The sequence below is a fragment of the Branchiostoma floridae genome, chromosome 2 (assembly GCF_000003815.2).
Source record: "Branchiostoma floridae strain S238N-H82 chromosome 2, Bfl_VNyyK, whole genome shotgun sequence".
NCBI classification, from domain to species: Eukaryota; Metazoa; Chordata; class Leptocardii; order Amphioxiformes; family Branchiostomatidae; genus Branchiostoma; species Branchiostoma floridae.
Window position 1 is genome coordinate 10634926 of NC_049980.1, and position 18509 is coordinate 10653434.

The 18509-nt window shown below is 41.4% G+C and overlaps 1 protein-coding gene across 1 annotated transcript; it reads right to left on the reverse strand.

Annotated features, from left to right (window-relative positions):
- Nucleotides 1–1615: 1615 nt before the first annotated feature.
- LOC118410587 (kinesin-II 95 kDa subunit-like) lies at nt 1616–16555 on the reverse strand. Its single transcript, XM_035812363.1, has 8 exons — nt 14729–16555; nt 13863–13996; nt 12758–13007; nt 11430–11548; nt 4247–4360; nt 3715–3820; nt 2739–2938; nt 1616–2227 (listed from the first exon to the last, which is right to left on the reverse strand). The coding sequence occupies exons 1-8, from the start codon at nt 15980–15982 to the stop codon at nt 2137–2139; spliced, it is 2268 nt and encodes a 755-aa protein (XP_035668256.1). The 5' UTR covers nt 15983–16555; the 3' UTR covers nt 1616–2136.
- Between the last annotated feature and the right edge of the window lie 1954 nt (nt 16556–18509).

The window sequence follows — 18509 nt, forward strand, 5'->3', positions numbered from 1 at the left end:
CATGTAATTTGTTGACTCTGCATGTCTTTATTTAGATGGGACGGATAATAAATGACTTCTGCACTCACTGGTTTTACATATCATCATCATCACATTTATTTACCCATGTGGCAAACTGTGCTATACAAGATTCCTCCCAGCCCTACATTCACACTGGCTATGGTCTAATTCATCAATAATTACATGTTCTCAGTGTGTATACCGGATATTCATCTACAACACACTAAAACAGTTAACATTGCATGTTGGAAAAGCAAGGATACAAGGTACAAAACTCACTCCATGATTCTACACACCCAAAAATTACTAGTCACTTTGAGACAAAGAAGAGGGACATGTGTACATGCATAATGAGAAGGGGTTGGGACATTGGTTGGTCATTTGGGGGATGTCAACTGTTGTATGCAAAACATTGAGAAAAATCTTAATCCAAATTCCCAGAGTGAACTATGTACATTGATTGAACTACATGTACATAATGGATCCTTATAATCAGTCAGTCAGCATTGGTAAGGCACTACCACATTCACACAGTGAAGAATAATGCACAGTAATACAATGATAAAACTTGCACATGTGGGAACACCTCCTTTTGGAAAAAACAAAATTACTGAACAAATGAAGTCATGGCTTTCTCATCATTTGCAGCTTAGTGCCTGGTCAGAGGAAGAAAAAATACTACTTGTACATAAATTTGTGATCTGCCCATTTTGGTAGGTTCAACAGTAGATTCATCCATTCCAAACAATGTAGACAGGCCCTGGTGACAACATTGTAGCTTGCATTTGAAAACATTCACACTTTAGTCAAAGACATGTAATCTGCCATTCTAGTAAATGACAAAGAGCAACACATATGTTTTTCAGGCTAGTCTTTAAATTTTGTCAATACTTACTATTCCTTACTAAGCCCCTGCCTACTGCCTCAGTGGAAAGGTCTGCTAATGGCCACTTGCTCCTCTTAAAATAGTTTGCTTGGATGGACAATCATTATTCCCCCAATAAAATGTAGGCCAGGCTTTGACATCTTATGTTGTCACAGATGAAATGGGAATGTTGAGACATTGATTTTGCTGCTGACAATATTTTGTTTCATTGTTTCCACAGTTATAGCAAAAAAAGAAAAGCAAGTCCCTTAGAATCACAGTTACAAGAGAAGTATTGCACACAAAAAAGTGCGCATGGTAGGCAAAATTACACATAGAATACTTAATACATGGTTTCCTAAATGTTCTTGTATCTGACTTGAACCAATCTACAACAAATTACTTAACACATTATTGCTGAAATCATAGAGAAGCAATGTACCTCAGAAAGTTATTACTGTAAAAGAAAAAAATATTTCCTGAAATATTTGTTTGGTTCACACAGGAGAACGAAATTAAAGATATGATAACTACATGCAACATGCCTTTTCTTATATTTTCCTATACATAACTCCTATTCACAGAAGTCCTGCGTGCTTGTCGATGTTGTGCTCAGAAAAGGCATTTCAACTCCAGTGCACACTGTGAGAATATGCAGCACTTACAGCTGCACATTGAATCAGTATATATCACACATGGAGTCCTACTGTTAACAAGGCAGTGGTCATCTTCATGCTCAATGATTGGTCCTCAGGGTTCAATGTGAATGTAATGTACAAACACACAAGTGGCAAAATGACCATTTGATAGAAAAATGATTTAACTATGTGCAGCATTTAACAAGGAAAAATATATATACTTAAACTGTTGCATAGACTGGTGCACAAATACAACTACACATTCAATAGAGTCAAAACATATAGTATACGCAAAATTCATCTCAACTAAATAGAAAATAACATTTACTTATAAAGATATGCATATAGCAAAATTAAGGATATCATTTTAACATTACTGAACAGCAGCACCAAACAAGCAAAACAGATATTTTTCTAACTGGTAAGATCCTGATATACATTACAGCTTCATTTTCACAGAACAACATTTTCTATATGGAATCATTCTCTGATCCCCCAAAATTACTTGGACAATAGCCTATTCATATTTACAATTCAATACACTTGTACTTATGCCGATGTTCACTAGGTGGCATGACTGAATGGTTACAGCCTCATAGGAGTAACATTCCTCCATTCAGGATTCTTGAAGTCTCACTTTCTTCTCACCAGCCCACGAGCCTCTGGATACTGCTCGGATTCGGCTCCTTTACTTCCAGCAGATGTTCTCTTACCAGTTTTGGGCCTAAAAAACAGAAGTTGTTGTAGTAATGTAAGTAATGTAATACAAGCTACATACTTGTAGTCTACTTGCATGATGTCATAGTCAATACAATAGCCAGTTGCACCATGGCTCAAGCAAAAATGTTCTTTTGAGAAACAAACATTATACTATCTTGCATGAAATCATGATAATCCTTCTCAAACAAATGTTTTTTTGCGAGCTGTGGTGCCAACAACTCAACTGGCTGCCATCATCACCACGACATTACCAAGAGACTTATAAAAACATCTACATCCTCACTGTGTCTCCTTTCAACAATGTATGAAAAGAATAGAACCTAAATGTAGTTTGTACGAGATCTATAATTGTATGTATGACATAGAGTCTAAGTGTAGCTTGTCAAGATCTTTGTAACCATTAAACATCATTGTACTGTGTGGCATTCTTTGTGTCATAAGCAATCTAAGGATGATCTTTTGATGAGATAACAAAGAAATCACAAGTGTTTTTGTTAGCTGAATCTATTTCTCACCGTGAAGACTTGGTGCCCTTTATCTTGTCCCTCCTCTTGCCGGGAGAGAAGAGGTCGTGGCTGGCGTCCACCTCCAGGTTATCCTCCTCCTCCAGAGCCTTGTCCAGCGCGGCCTGGACGGTAGGCGCCACCACCGGACCCTCGTAGTCCCGCGTGGTGCGGGTCGGCATGTCCAGCTCCACAAACAGGATGTTCTCCCCCTGCAGACACAGCATGGACATGGTTTAGTTTTCAGGCCAAAACATCAATGTTTTCTTTATGCTATAGTTATACTTGATTATGTCTGATATCTGTCTGTAATGTTGTTTGATGGGCTTCAGGAAGAATACATTTTACTTCCAAAGTAATGGAGATCTCAATGAACAAATAAACTGACCGAATGAATCCTCACACAATTTTGTAAATATCCCTGAAGGTACAGCCCAGAAATTAGGGAACATTGTGGATAAGGCTGTCTAGATACTGTAAAATCTTGAAATGTTTGTGGTGGCTTTATTTTTTGCAGCTTCTGCAGTAAACTCTCCATTGCAAAATCCACTAGCTGCAAATACTGTTCCATTCTATTGTATTACAATTGCACTACACAATAGTTTCAACTGCAAAGTTAAATTAAAACATAGGGCTCCCATAACCAAATAGAACCCTAAATATAGATAACAAAAATATAGTAACTAACTTTGATAGAGAGAAATAATTGATGTTATTGGCTTTACTTTTGCAATTTTCAGTGACCACAAATACACTACACCACAAATATTTGAGTTTCCAATGTATTACTGCTGTACTACATAATTGAAAGGCAATTCAAATTGTTAAAAAAAAAAAAATTGTTTTAAATGCGAGAATTTAAAACACAGCAAAAAATAATAACCCCCTAATACTGCTACATTAAATCCCCACAAAAATTTATGAATGTACAGTACATACAGGCCTTGTCAACGATAAGAGAAAACTGATAATTGATAAGCTGGGTTACCTTGAAGCGAGGGTTCCCGTTCATGACGGCTGCCATCCTGGCGTACTCTGTTTCAGGTCTGCGCCCACCGATGGCAGACACAGGTCTGTTGGCCATGGTGGAGGTACTGGGAATGTAACAATGGCCACATCAGGGTTAGTTATCTTACACATAGAGAGAGAGGTATTCTAATAGATGGTAGTCAAAAGGCCTAAATACAATGTAGCAATACTCATATGCAAGTTGAGTTGTTGTATAAAAGATGCATAGCACAGCCAATAGAACAGGTGTAACTAATGTAAACACCTGTTTTCATTGAATGGGGTGCAAATTGTCATCTTCCATACGATCACTCTGTCAAGAAGTGGTGTAAAATGATGTTAGAATGCCACAGATGTAGCCTGATTAAATCTCACTTATAGCAGTCTGTCCAACATCCGCTGTGGGGAGGGGCCAGTTACAGCCCCGGACAACAGAGTTTGTGTTGCACAGACTACCACTGATGGCCTGTACATCTGAAAATAGTCTGCACAGATCTCCAAAAGGAACTTACTCAGCCTTTGAACAAGGTTTCAACTTCCAGGTGTCCTCTTCCTCCTCGAAGTAGGAGCGGTCCATGATCTTCTTCTTCTCCTCAGGTGGGATGAAGTTCTCTATAACCAGGACCCTAAAAAACAAATCATCCAATGCTCATTATATCTGTTTGGATCTAGGAGGAATATTTGAAGCCACACCTATTAACATTACCGGCTGGGAATTTCAACTACTGTTAATGCATTTAAGTTTGCGGGGATTTAATTTCGCGGTAGCAGGGAAAAAGGACTTTTCGCAGTGGTTTTAAGTTCGCGGCAACACCATAGACTGCAGTCTCGTGCCATAATGGTAGTTTTAAGTTCGCGGTGAAGTGGTCACCGTGAAAACCGCGAACATTAATCCACCGCGAACATTTCTGCATTTACAGTATCTGCAGTAGCTCTTGTAAGAAGTTCTCTGTAATTAAGTCCCATTCTCTTTGAGGCAATATCACGTGACCTGAACTTCAGACGTGTGATTTTCGAGCTCCTCAAATGTTGTAATTTTCATCCTTCCAGAGGTCGTATTGAGTCCGAAATTTGTGTCCATAATGTTAATGAAGTAATAGTGAATTCGTAGAAGAGTTATTTCAATCTTTTTATTGGATTGCGGCGCATATTTCGTTAGTTTTCACTCTGCCGCTCACAAGCGCTTGGAACCAAGCGTACAAAATGGCGACGGCGTCACCCCCCCTCCAGAAGGACGCCGGGATCTTCAAACTGCTCCAGTTACCCGAAACATCCACACGCAGGGACGTACATGCAGCATACGTGACGTTTCTACAGGAGTATGTACAAGAACGTGAGATTGCCAAGAAGCTGCCGCCTGCCGTGAGGAAAACACACAGATTCAAGAAGAGCGGGGTACAGTTCAAAGAGGTGAGCACGGCATTCCTTTCACACCTTGAGAACCACAGAGACAAGGCTACCGATCCTCTTCATGGACTTGAACACTATACAGTGCAGCACAACACTTCGTGCCTGACTGTGCATATTCCCTGTGAATCAATTGCTTCGTGGAAGTCTGTATGTGAGGCCTATTATGGAGTCAAGGGCACAGACCGAGGTAACAACGGTGTACAGTTTAGCACGATGTTCACAGACGACGATGTGCGACTCGGAACTGAACTTGGCTCGGTACACATAACAGTGTATAACACCAGCAAGCTGGTGATACAAGGATCCTGCTATGTTCTATGGCTAGTGTCCCACTACAACACACTTCAGGGGATGGTTCTGTCCGATATTGCTGAGCAATGCCCAGATGATTCACACAATTGCAAACCTGTAGCAAGCAAACTACAGGAATCCGTCACTGTCTGTGCGGTTTGTAATAAACAAGAAGTTGACGGGGACGTGTGGTTCGGTTGCAGTACCTGTCATAGCTGGACACACTTTGACTGTACCGGGCTAGATGACGCCACCAAAGCAGTTTTGAGGGATACCGAAGAGAAATATCATTGTATAAACTGCCTAGTTCCGCGGGAAGTAACAGCGCCAGCAAACCGTCAGGCAGAAATCACCATACCAGGGCCCCCAATTAACTCCCATTCATCTGGAGCAGGTAACACATTGGTATGTACTGGGCCAACAACGTCGGTCAAGACAAAAGTGGCAGACAAGACAAAAGACAGCGACGCTCCGAATGCAAATGTCAAAACCACTGGAACAAAGGCCCGAATTAGCGATGATCTCAGCACAAAGGAAAGCCGCCTAGAAATGTTGCAAACAGCTGTGTTGCAAATCGAGTCAACATTAGCAAACACAAAGATTCAATCCAGCAAGTTCGAAACACAAGTATCAAGTCAGTTCGACACGCTCATGAAGAAAATTGAGTCCATTGAATCTGTCCCCAAGAACGGCGACACGGAAGTCAAGAAGCTTCGCGAAGAGAACAATAAGTTGCGCAAGAGAGTACAGCAGCTGGAAGAGGTGATTGCTTCAATACAGTCTAACTCTACCGCCATGAAAAAAGACATGAGCGACATGAAGCTTTCAAACGATGTATTCAAGGTGAAAGTGGCCAACCTCAAGGACCAAGTGAAGAGCTTGAATAGCAACGCTCAGACCCACATTGTCACACATGAGCAGGCAAGTGAAGCGTGCAACACTGAACCTATGGAAATAACGTACTCCCTACCGACTAGAAATCGTTTCGCAGCGTTAAGTAATGAAACGTCCGAAGACCCAACTCAAGAAAGACCAGTCGAGCCAAAGGGAACAGCTCGCCCTAATAGAGATACATCATCAGGGATACCCCCGCAAAGTCAGCGTCCCAAACGTGTAGTACTGATAGGGGATTCAAATGCGCAAAAACTGAAGCCAGACCTTTTGTGCCCCCCTTCAGATATGCCGAAGCCCTACTGGTCTCCGAACCTTTACACTGCTCCGACAGTCCTTGAGAAGATTTCCAAGGAAGACACCACACCTAACACAGTGATCCTACACCTCGGCACGAATGACTTGATGGCGAAACCGAAAGAGTCAGTCATCTCAGAGTTTGAAGTGGCAGTGAGTACCACACAGTCGCTATTTCCTGAGGCCGAGGTGGTAATCTCAGCAGTCCCCCCAAGAAGAGATGCAAGCTCCTATCGCCCAAACATCAACAAGGACATTCTCTCTGTGAACCAGCATCTTGAATCCATGTGTAAAACGAACAACTCGCTGCTATATGTCAACCACCCACAACTGTGGAGCGACAACGATTACAACGAGCACATGTTTGAAAAAGACGGGTATCATTTAAATCAAGACGGCACGAGAATCCTGGCTTTTAATATAAAGAAGCAGGCCACAAATGCCCTGGGGCTTCCGCCAAGATCTTCACGACGTTCCAGCTATGACAACGCAGGCAAGGCCAAGGCCAACAGAAGTTACCCTTCTCCCCCTCCGCAACTCGGAAGGAAGGATGACAACCGTCCCCCGCCTAGCAGACGCGGGGCCCCCTTCAGATCTGGTATGCCTGGTGAATTCCGGCCCAGAAGGAATGGCGGACAAATGAAACCCTTCTCTCCAGATGGGTCTTACAAAAATGGCGGCACGTCTCACAAGCAGCCTATGCCTTCACCAGGTTTATCTCCAAACCGGAGTGAGAACACACATCAGAGGGCGTTCACACCTCCACCGCATGGTGCTAACAACGCCAACGGCCCGGTGAACTTCTGCCCACCCGGTATGCCAAACGGCCCGGTCCCTCCTGTCCCTGCTCCATTCTTCTTCCCGCCCTGGTTCCAAGAATGGCCCTCCCCAGCAGAGGTGTATGGCCGTCCCCCAGCAGGTGGAGTACTTCCCCCGTGGCCCAGCCCTCCGACGTTCCCGTACTTCAACTACCCCAGGAATGGCCCTCCTCCACCTAGGCGAATGGCGGGGCAGTGTTACCAGTAGACGTCGGACACGCAACCAGCACGGAACATCTTTCGGACTTAATTTGCGACCTCAACTATTTGAATGAATATGTGTATTCCTCAACGGACTCAGATGCCGAGGAGTAGACTATCTTTGAACCCTTGCAAAACTAGAAACTTTGGTATATCCATAGGTTTCTGGAACATTCACGGACTCGGTAAAAAGTTAGAGGATAGTAAGTTTAGAAATGAGCTCAATGGGTTTGACTTCTTTTCCCTTATGGAGACATGGCACACTGGTGAGTTATCTTTCCCTGATTATCTTTATTTTAGTAGCTGTAGAACTAAATCTAAGAAGGCTAAAAGGAATTCGGGTGGCATTCTATTCTTATTCAAAAAAGAATACAGAAATCTAGTCACTAAATTGGAAAACAAAAGCGAAGACATTCTATGGGTTAGATTAGATAAACAGTTATTCAACAGTGACAGAGACATTTATTTAGCGTCTGTTTACATTAGTCCTCAGAGATCAACTATTCATGCAAACAGAACATATGACATTTTTGACATATTGGAAGAAGACATCTCACATTACAGTAATCTTGGGGACATATTGGTGGGGGGTGACTTTAACGCCCGAGTAGGAACCCTGAATGATTATGTCACAGATGACACCCCGATTATCGATTCTAAAATTCTTCCAAAAGACTATAGTTTTGACCACCCTCTCCCTAGATCCAATATGGATGAAACTCAACCAACAGCTTTTGGTAAAAATCTAATAGACCTTTGTATCAATAGCAAAGTTAGAATACTAAACGGGAGAACGCCCGGAGATCTTCTTGGTAAACCAACGTGCTATCAGCCAAAAGGATGTAGTGTAGTAGACTACGTACTAGCTAGCGAGGACATAGTTCTCCGTAAATCAATCTTCTTTCACATTGAAGCATTATCGCCACTCTCCGACCATTGCAAACTCACTCTACTGTTAGAAGGCAACCCAAAACCACTCCAGTCCCAACAAAAGGTAAACAAACTGTCGACAATGCCTTATAGAAGATTTACATGGAATTCAGATTCTAGTGAAAAGTTCACCGAAATAATTAACTCAGTATCTTTTTCCTCAAACATTGACAGATTCATCCACAAAAATTACGAGCTAAAACCAGAATCATTAGAGACTGCCCTACAAGACCTCGTTACACCATTCCAAGAAGCCGGAAAAAAGTCTCTTTCCTCACATAGCACAAAAAAGACGAAAAGACAACCCAGTTCGAAACAATCAAACAAGAAGAAATGGTTTAATCAAACATGCGCTTCTGCTAGACGTGAACTACAAAACCTTGCTAAGCTTCTTTCTAGAAATCCACGCGACCCTCATATTCGAGGATCCTATTTCGTTAAGAAAAAACAATACACCAGGCTTTTACGGAAAATCAAGAAAGAGCACAAAGAAAAGATATTTAAGCAACTAAATTCATTATCCGATAACAACCCTTCGGGCTTTTGGTCACTTCTTAAAGAGTACAAATCTAATGATAAAACTGACGATCACGAAACGATCCCAGCTGAAAGCCTACACTCGCACTTCAAAAAGCTTTATGGCATAGACCCAAACACCTCGAAACCACGCAGCAGCTTTGAAACACACATAGAAAATGAATTATACAAGCTAGAGAAAAATCTTGAAAATAATCCCCTGGACTTCCCAATAAGCAAAGCTGAAGTTAAACAGGCACTCTCTAATCTTAAAAACGGCAAAGCTTCGGGAAGTGATCTCATTCGAAATGAAATGTTGAAGTGCTCATCAAACATTATATTAGAACCACTAGTCAAACTTTTTAACCTGTTCCTGTCTGCAGGGTACTTTCCCCACGAATGGTGCACCAGCCACATTGTGGCTTTACATAAAGGCGGTACAAAAGACGACCCTAATAATTACAGGGGGATCTCAGTGACGAGTTGTCTAGCAAAACTATTCACTTCTATTTTAAACACACGCCTTACAGAGTTCTTAGACGAATACAAACTAATCTCACCCAACCAAGCCGGTTTTAGGAAACATTTTGGAACAAGAGACAACCTATTTGTCATGGATACCCTTATTAGTAAATATACATCCGAAAACAAACGACTATATTCGTGTTTTATAGATTTTAGAAAGGCGTTCGACTCGGTTTGGCGAGAAGGGCTCCGCTTCAAATTACTCAACTCGGGAATAGGAGGGAACTTTTACAGTCTTATTAAATGCATGTATGAAAAACCCAGCACATGCGTCAAAACGTCATCCGGCCTAACACCTCCATTTGCTACCAATAAGGGTGTCAGACAGGGGTGCAACCTAAGCCCTACCCTTTTTAATCTTTTTATAAACGACCTTGTTCACGAGTTAGATAATACCGAATGTTCTCCACCCGCACTCAATAATTTATTAGTGTCAAGTTTACTATATGCAGACGACGTAGTTTTATTCTCTGAGACCGAAAAAGGACTGCAAAGCGCTTTAGATAAACTAAACATATTCTGCACTAAATGGAAGCTCGAAGTGAATCTAAAGAAAACAAAAATTATCATATTCAACAAATCTGGCCGATTATTTTCAAAACAAAACTTTTTATTCGGACAAGAGAGAGTAGACATCGTATCTTCATATTGCTACCTAGGTATCACCATAACATCATCAGGTACCTTTTCATTAGCCAAAAAACAATTGTCAAACAAAGCGCGCAAAGCCATGCACAGCTTCAAATGTCTAACCCGTTCATCAGTCTCACCCGATAGCCTACTAAGAATATTCGATTCCTGTGTTAAACCCATTCTGTTATATGGCTGCGAAATTTGGGGTACCGAGAAATTAAATGATACATCTCCGATCGAAATTACACACAACCAATTCTGCAAGAACATTCTTGGAGTCTCTAGAAATAGTAGTAATTTAGCATGTAGGTCCGAATTAGGTAGATTTCCACTAGACATAGATATTTCCGTTCGACTTGTAAAATATTGGTTGTGTTTAACACAAATGGATTATACTAAGCATCCATTACAAGTAAATGCACTCTTGGAACAGCATAACTCCGTCGTAAACGGCCGGAGAAGATCATTGTTGCAGCGTGTTAAAGAAATACTTGATTATAGTGGATATTCTTATCTCTGGTACTCTGATAACTCACTCTATGACCCTGTATATGTATGTAATATGATAAGGAACAGAATTACCAATATGTATATCCAGACGTCTCTACATAATATAAGTATAGATACCGGTAAGCTGAGATTCTACAAAACTTGTAAATCTGTATACGCTAGAGAGAAATACTTAGAACTAGTTGATTTCGAGCTGCGCTCCGCAATAAGCAAAGTCAGAATTAGCGCTCATCCTCTAGAAGTGGAAAGAGGGAGATACAAGAGATTACCTGTGTGTGAAAGGATTTGTAAATATTGTACATCTAAAGCAGTGGGAGACGAAACACATTTCATTTCCAAATGTTCATTCAACGAAACCGAAAGAATCACCCTGTTTAGAGAAGTCACAAAGACTTATCCCAACTTCCCCACATTGACAGACAAACAGAAGGCCACTTTTCTCTTGAAATCGCAGAACCCACAAATTTTAGAAAATGTGGGGCTTTTCGTCTCCCTCTGCTTCCAAAAAAGAAGTCAAACCCAACCTGCTTAGAAATAGCCAACACTAGTATTAGATTAGAACATTGTTTATGACTGTCCATTGTCACTATGTGTATACTATGTACTTGCAATTAGCCCTCGGGCACGAACTTGCAAATAAACTTCTTCTTCTATGATTAATGCTTAGACTTACTTAAGTTTGAGTTCCCTGGTCAGCTCCATCTGAGTCTGTTCCAGTTCTTGCCTGTCGTTGATATGAGCCTCCTGTAGGTCCTGGATCTCAGACTTCACTGCTTGGAGCTTAGCAAACAGCTGCAAGAAACAATGCATTACAAAGTTTAGAGGAGCAGCTTTCCAATTTAAAAGACTCAAGATTCAAAAGATTCAAAGACTGTAGATGCAGAACACAGTGATGATGTTGATGAAGCTTTTCAATAGTCGGCTTTGCCAACAAAGTATTTACTGTTAATAGTCTGTCAGGGTGCACCCAAATATTTTCTTAGGTTTATGTATGTAAAGATATCAAAGTATACTAGTATACATCATATTCTTGACATCTAAGTGTTAGAAAGATAACAAAAATGTCTGTCATGGTACTTGTTTAAGAATTTGACAGCTTGTAACTAAGTTTTGCTATTACTAGTATTAGGTTATTACTTAGATTTAAGTGGTGCACCCAAATATTTTTTGGTACACCCAATTTTTCAAGCTGGGTGCACCAGTGCACCTAATCCCAAAAATGAATTTCGAGCCATGTAAGAGAATACACAACTTTCATCTCCAAATGTCAATGCCAGCAGTCTTGTTGCAATTGTCCCCGCTTATTACATGTAACCTAATTGTTTGAAACATCTTGCTCAGTTAATGTGCATGATAACTTTACACAAAGAATGAAATACGAAAAAGGAAAGCTACATTCTTTGCAAATTAAGGTACATGCATAATATGTCATACAAGGATCTACACTACTCATTAAATTTCCATCTATTTCAGGTGCTTACCTTTTTAAGTTTCTTAGTCTTGATGTCGACCTCCTGTTGTAAGGATGTGTATGTCAGGTGCTTACCTTTTTAAGTTTCTTAGTCTTGATGTCGACCTCCTGTTGTAAGGATGTGTATGTCAGGTGCTTACCTTTTTAAGTTTCTTAGTCTTGATGTCGACCTCCTGTTGTAAGGATGTGTATGTCAGGTGCTTACCTTTTTAAGCTTCTTAGTCTTGATGTCGACCTCCTGTTGTAAGGATGTGTATGTCAGGTGCTTACCTTTTTAAGTTTCTTGGTCTTGATGTCGACCTCCTGTTGTAAGGATGTGTATGTCAGGTGCTTACCTTTTTAAGTTTCTTAGTCTTGATGTCGACCTCCTGTTGTAAGGATGTGTATGTCAGGTGCTTACCTTTTTAAGTTTCTTGGTCTTGATGTCGACCTCCTGTTGTAAGGATGTGTATGTCACGTGCTTACCTTTTTAAGTTTCTTAGTCTTGATGTCGACCTCCTGTAGTAAGGATGTGTATGTCAGGTGCTTACCTTTTTAAGCTTCTTAGTCTTGATGTCGACCTCCTGTTGTAAGGATGTGTACGTTCCCTTCATCTCTATGGTAGTCTCCTCCTGCTCCTCTATTTTCTGCTGCATCTCTCGCTCCTTCCGCTTCTGTTCCGCGATCTCCTGGCGCCTCATCTCCAGGGCGCGCTGCTGCTCGTTTGTGTGGTCCACAATGTTCTTCCCGCCGCACAGAAGTTTGCTCTCCATGGCCTTGATCTTGTTTCCCAACAAGTTTCTATTGGAAAAATCAAGTAACCAACTATTACCAAACTATCAAGAAGTTCTATGAAAACTTAAAGTTAAACAGGACACAATTAGCAATGAGATAATGGAAAACAATTGGATGAGGAGACACCTCCATCATGCTAGTACCCATGTACATGTAGATTGTTACTTTTTTTTGTTTTTGTGGCCACTGATGATACCTTAAGGGGTGTATGTTCTGGGGTCAACAAACAAATAAACATACATACAATTCTATCAATTCTAATCCTAGGAATAAAATTTCATCATTGAAAGAAAAATACATGGGGATGATTTCCTATAAGTTTTTCACCTACAAATTAAAGTTTGGAATTAACTCTATATGACATTCCTCATGAGGTAGTTACATATAGACTGCGCAGTAGGACACACTAATCATCATAGACATAGTACGACAGTTCAGACAGACTGCACTGTTTGGTAACAGAATGACATCAGTCATGTATAATCTAATCAGAACCCATTTCCCTCCAGACACTGTCTGGCAATATACATCATGTCTAGTCAGGCTGAAAAGAACGTATTCATCATGGGACGTTTCAAGGCGAACATGGGTAAGACAGAAAGTAATAATGTCCCAACCCTCTGGGATGGGATCTATACGACTATAGCCTTAGGTCCTGCGTTTGAGAAGAACCACACCTTAAGCAAGTAAGAGATCCCTCCACATTACTAACAAGAGTAGTGGTTCATCCCAGCGAGAGTGGATTCAACATTACAGTCCAGTCTTCAGTAGCCTTGTATCTACTAAACGACTGGCGTGTTACACCTAAAACTGTTTAACAGGTTATGCAAAAATAAACAAACAAAAGATCATGATAATCACCTGGCCTCCTGCTGCCGTTTCAGCTCCTTGTCCCTCTTCTCCATCTCCTGCAGCAGTTTGTCCTTCTCATCAGCCAGCATGTTCTTATCCTGCAGGATCGCTCCCTTGTCTTTCTCCAGCTTCTCACGTTGTTCCTGCAAGCAACAAACCATGGGGAACTTTACCACACAGAATAAGAAATCTAACGTTTTCTTCTTACATCTTCAGGGGTATTATCTCATAAGAACAGTAAAACGTCAAAATGTAATACAGGGCAGAAAATATGAACAGTGGAGCAATAAAAGCAATTTAGGAATTCATCTAGAAGCAAATTGTCACATGATTTTGTGCAGGAGGGTGCAGAAATGTTCATCAGCCAACATGACATTGCCGGTGTGATACCACATGAAGGACAATCTCAATACCTTAAGATTTATGCTGGACTCGAGAGACATCTAGTACCAGAGTGGGGGATAGACAGAAATGGGATCAACAGTACAATATGTGTAGTAGGTTCTATTTGTATAAACAGCACTATATAAAATGGCAGTTATGAGAAAAGATCAATGAAATAATGAGATGAAACATGGCTGTGACATGACCATTGCTACATGTAATTGATGGCAGCCCAGTATACAATTCATTGCATGCAATACTTTTGATAGGTATGCATAGCTCTAAATGTATCTGCATGGCATTGGAAAATTCCTGGGATAAAACAAAACATGTGGTTACCTGTTACATGCATTTAATACCAACAAATTTACCATCAGCATCATACAATGATTCAGCATGTTTACCCCCTTCTTTATTCAGGCAACTACTAATACATGACTGCTGGCTTCAACACAACAACAGAAGCATGAGCACTTAGAGGACACACCCACCTGTATATACTTGTCTGTGTCTTCCTCAGAGACGTCTTCTTCTGTTTCATCTTCTATCTCATCATCTGAGCCAAACTCACTCTTCTGCCGACTTCTCCTTTTCCCTTTCTTGCCCTGCTTCTCTTTCTTTGCTCCAGGTCCTTTCTTGGCCAGTTGAGCTTTCAGCCTTGCAATTTCTTCTTGGAACTCTCTCAAGAGAGCATCCTTTGGATCCTCATTGATCTTAGGCTTGTTCTTGATGCTCTTGGCCCGATTTGCATACCGTAGTGTACTCATGGTCTCGTCGTAGTTGTACGTTGCAGGTCCAATGTTTGCCACCATGACAGTTTTCGCGTTCCCACCTAGGGAATCCTGGAGAAGGCGCGTGAGTTTTGAGTCACGGTACGGAATGTGCGTAGACTTCCCATCCACCAAGGCGTTGATGACGTTACCGAGTGCGGACAGGGAAAGGTTGATTTTGGTCGCTTCCTTAAGGCGCTCTCCTGTAGCGCCCGTTTTGGCTTGTCGTTCACTGCCGGCCAGATCAACGAGATTGAGCTTCCCCACGCGGATGTGGTTTTCTCCATCCTCCCGCACTTCACTACATTCCACCGTGATAATAAAGATGGCGTGCGATCGCGAGCTGTGCTCGTTCATGTTGGTGGCTCCTATAGACCTGTTCTGATTGCCGACATTCATCACATGTTCGATCTCTTTGGAACTCTTGGTTACAAACGAGGACAAGTCCTTCACATACACCCCAGTGTCCGGCCTTTCCTTCAACTCAAGTCTCTTGCTCTGGTCTTTGGCCAGTAGATCTCTGATCTCCTCTTGGTAGATTTCTAAGTAGGAAGCGCGTACAAGGTACTGCTGGTTTTGGGAGCGGGATATCTGGGTAAAGATATGTTCAAACGAATTGGGGATCACCCCTCTCAATTCCGGATCGGTACGGACGCCCTCCATAGTCCACGTTTTGCCCGTCCCCGTCTGTCCGTATGCAAAAATTGTGCCATTGAAACCGTCCAGGACAGACTGCACCAGGGGTCGGAAAGTCTCGTCGTAAAGCTCTATCTGTTTGGAGTTCCAGTCGTAGACGGCATCGAAGGTGAATGTTTTGGGCGGCTCCATGTTTCGGGAGTTCGGGTTGGTGATTTGGATCACCCCGCGGGGTACGTCCATGTCCACACACCGCTGGTGACCGTCTTTTATCTCCTTCTGATTCAGAGGGCGGCATCTCACCACGACCTTCACACTCTCTGCGCTTTTCTTCGACATGTTGGTTAAGTCTATGTCCTATTCACAATTTTGTAACATGAAACCCAGGTGGTACAAATTTATCTGTCAAAATTTATGACGCCTTGCACAGTGGTTGTTATGTTAGATTTCCTGTTCATATGCCTGAGAAATTACATCAGAAATGCTGCTATACCACCTCTATGGTTACCATAGTTTTTATAGCCCGAGGGCGCATAGTTTCCATGGCAGTAGGGAGGCACGGGACAAGAAAAACAAAGGTTGGTGTCGTCACCTACCATTCAGGATCTCCCTCTTCCGCCATTTTGGTTTGAAATATGCAGGTAGGAAAAGAACCCGGATGTTATCGAGCGCGCAAGGGATGACGTCATTGACCTCTACGACTTACCCCGCATCTAAGTGGTCCCCATTTCCCACGGGCCTGCGTTTAATATATTCAAAGCAGTCCCATAAAAGAAAATCACCTCCCACATGAACAATATCAAATCGGTTTTATTGCAGTCATAATTTAAAATCTGCAAGGTGGACTGATAGATTTTATGATTGGACAGAGGAATCATTGACACTGAGGGGTACACTGCGGAATAGGGTAGGCGGCCATCTTGGATGTAGTTCTTCAAATTTTCAAAAATGGCGAAGAAGACGTACGACTTGCTCTTCAAACTATTGCTAATCGGTGACTCTGGTGTAGGCAAGACGTGTATCCTCTTCAGATTCTCAGACGACGCATTCAACACGACCTTCATATCAACAATAGGTAAGAGAACATAGTTGGGAAGGTTAGATTTTTTGGCCGAGAAGTCTCGCCGGTCACGAGGGTTTATCTCTTTCAAAATCCTAAAAAAATTCACAGCAAACGGAGAACTTATGAGTCGATTACCCATGTAACCCTCATTCTGAATCTAAATATTATCTTCCTACTTCAGCCGCCGCCTTCTATTATGTAGTAAACCACTGTTGTTACCATCAACAACAACAAGGGGTCAGGCTATAAAGTTTCGGTAGTAAAAGATATGTCATCCGGGATTGTATTCGAATATTCGGGAATTGAAACTTTGTCCCGAGGCAACTCGTCGTAATTTCTTTGTCTGTTGAAAGGAAATTCCAAAGTCGTGCCTGTACACCGGGGCTTACCGCCCACGCAGAGGAGCTGATCTTTCATGTGCAGATGCCGGGAAATTCTAGCCTGGGAGATAGAGCTGGGGTCACACCCACACTGTAGTGCCAAACACTCTTCCACTGGCACGTCCCTAGGGAAGTGCCACCATGTCACCCTTGAGTCATGGCAAAAATTCGTACGGGATTGGTGTCATCTGTGAATTAGGACAGCTTGGATAAGGAATGCTTAGGTGCTACACTGTTGTGTGTGTGTGTTCTGAATATAATGTAAATGGTGATCTCTCAAATAATTTTTATCTGACATTAATTTACACTAAAAATTTACAAAATCATGTACAACATTTACTACAACGAGGTCTGTTTATCATTCAACGAGGAAGTAAAACAGCAACTGAGCAAGGAGGTTTTAATCAAGGCATCAGGATGTTTCCCCATTATACACTTTCCCTAAGGCTATCAATCCTTTCCTCTTTGGTGTGGTTGTTCCCCCATCAAATTATGAATTAGTAGATGTTTGTCCAAATTATGTACATTTCACAAACAACTGCATCTTGCTTGTTTCTACAGACAAGTCGCTAGAAATGATACAATCAAATATCTACGTAAGGTACTCTAAGGCCACACCAATTTAATTTCTTGGTTCACGGATTTGCTCGCTCCTATTTTTTGGAAAAAAAAATAAAAATAAAAATTACCACTCAGCAAATTTTCACCATTAATGAAACCATTCACCAACTTTCTAGTGTAGCAAATTGGCCTTTATATTATAAGCTCCTTAAAGTGTGGGTACAGGTGCTGTTACTGTACAATAATAGTGTTTTTGTACTTTTTTCAAGCTGAAAACTTTTTTTCTTTATGTTTTGGATTAGCCGTTCCCTTTACCCCAACCATTTTATAATTTTTATTTTTATTTCGCCCTCTCGCTCCATATTTTTTATGAAAAAATCCGTGAACCAAGAAATTAAATTGGTGTGGCCTAAGGCCCTGTTTATGATTTCAAAAATCAAAACATTTTCATCTTTTTTGGTATGTGAAAATAGATCAATTTGTCTTCCTGAACACTCCAAAATGTATTCCACCTTTCTGCTACATTTTTCCAAACTTGAAGTTGAAGCCTTGTATGAATGTACAAAATGAAAGAGCAATTGGAAGATGCTACTGTGGCACAAGTCCCCACCTTCAAATCATGTTAATCTCAACCACTTTGACCTACATTGTAACCTGACAACTGTTTCTATTTGCTTTTGTCTCAGTCAGACTGTGTAATTAGCTGGAATCAGTATTCTTTCTGTTATGATTGTCTTACAATCTGTTGTGTTATAGTGTGAAAAGCAGGGACACCTTCAGTACCCTAATCCTATTGTAGTGAACCAGTGTTCGTTGTTAGACTCACTTGTTTCTTTGCCCAATGAAAACAAACATGTTTGCA

What these genes read in the sequence shown, in the direction of transcription:
- LOC118410587 (XM_035812363.1), bottom strand. Translation starts at nt 15,982, where the DNA reads ATGTCGAAGAAAAGCGCAGAGAGTGTGAAGGTCGTGGTGAGATGCCGC. An exon ending in ACACAGACAAGTATATACAG is followed by an intron (nt 13,997 to 14,728) that starts GTGGGTGTGTCC and finishes TGTTGCTTGCAG; the next exon opens with GAACAACGTGAGAAGCTGGA. An exon ending in AAACCTTGTTCAAAGGCTGA is followed by an intron (nt 3,821 to 4,246) that starts GTAAGTTCCTTT and finishes TTACATTCCCAG; the next exon opens with TACCTCCACCATGGCCAACA.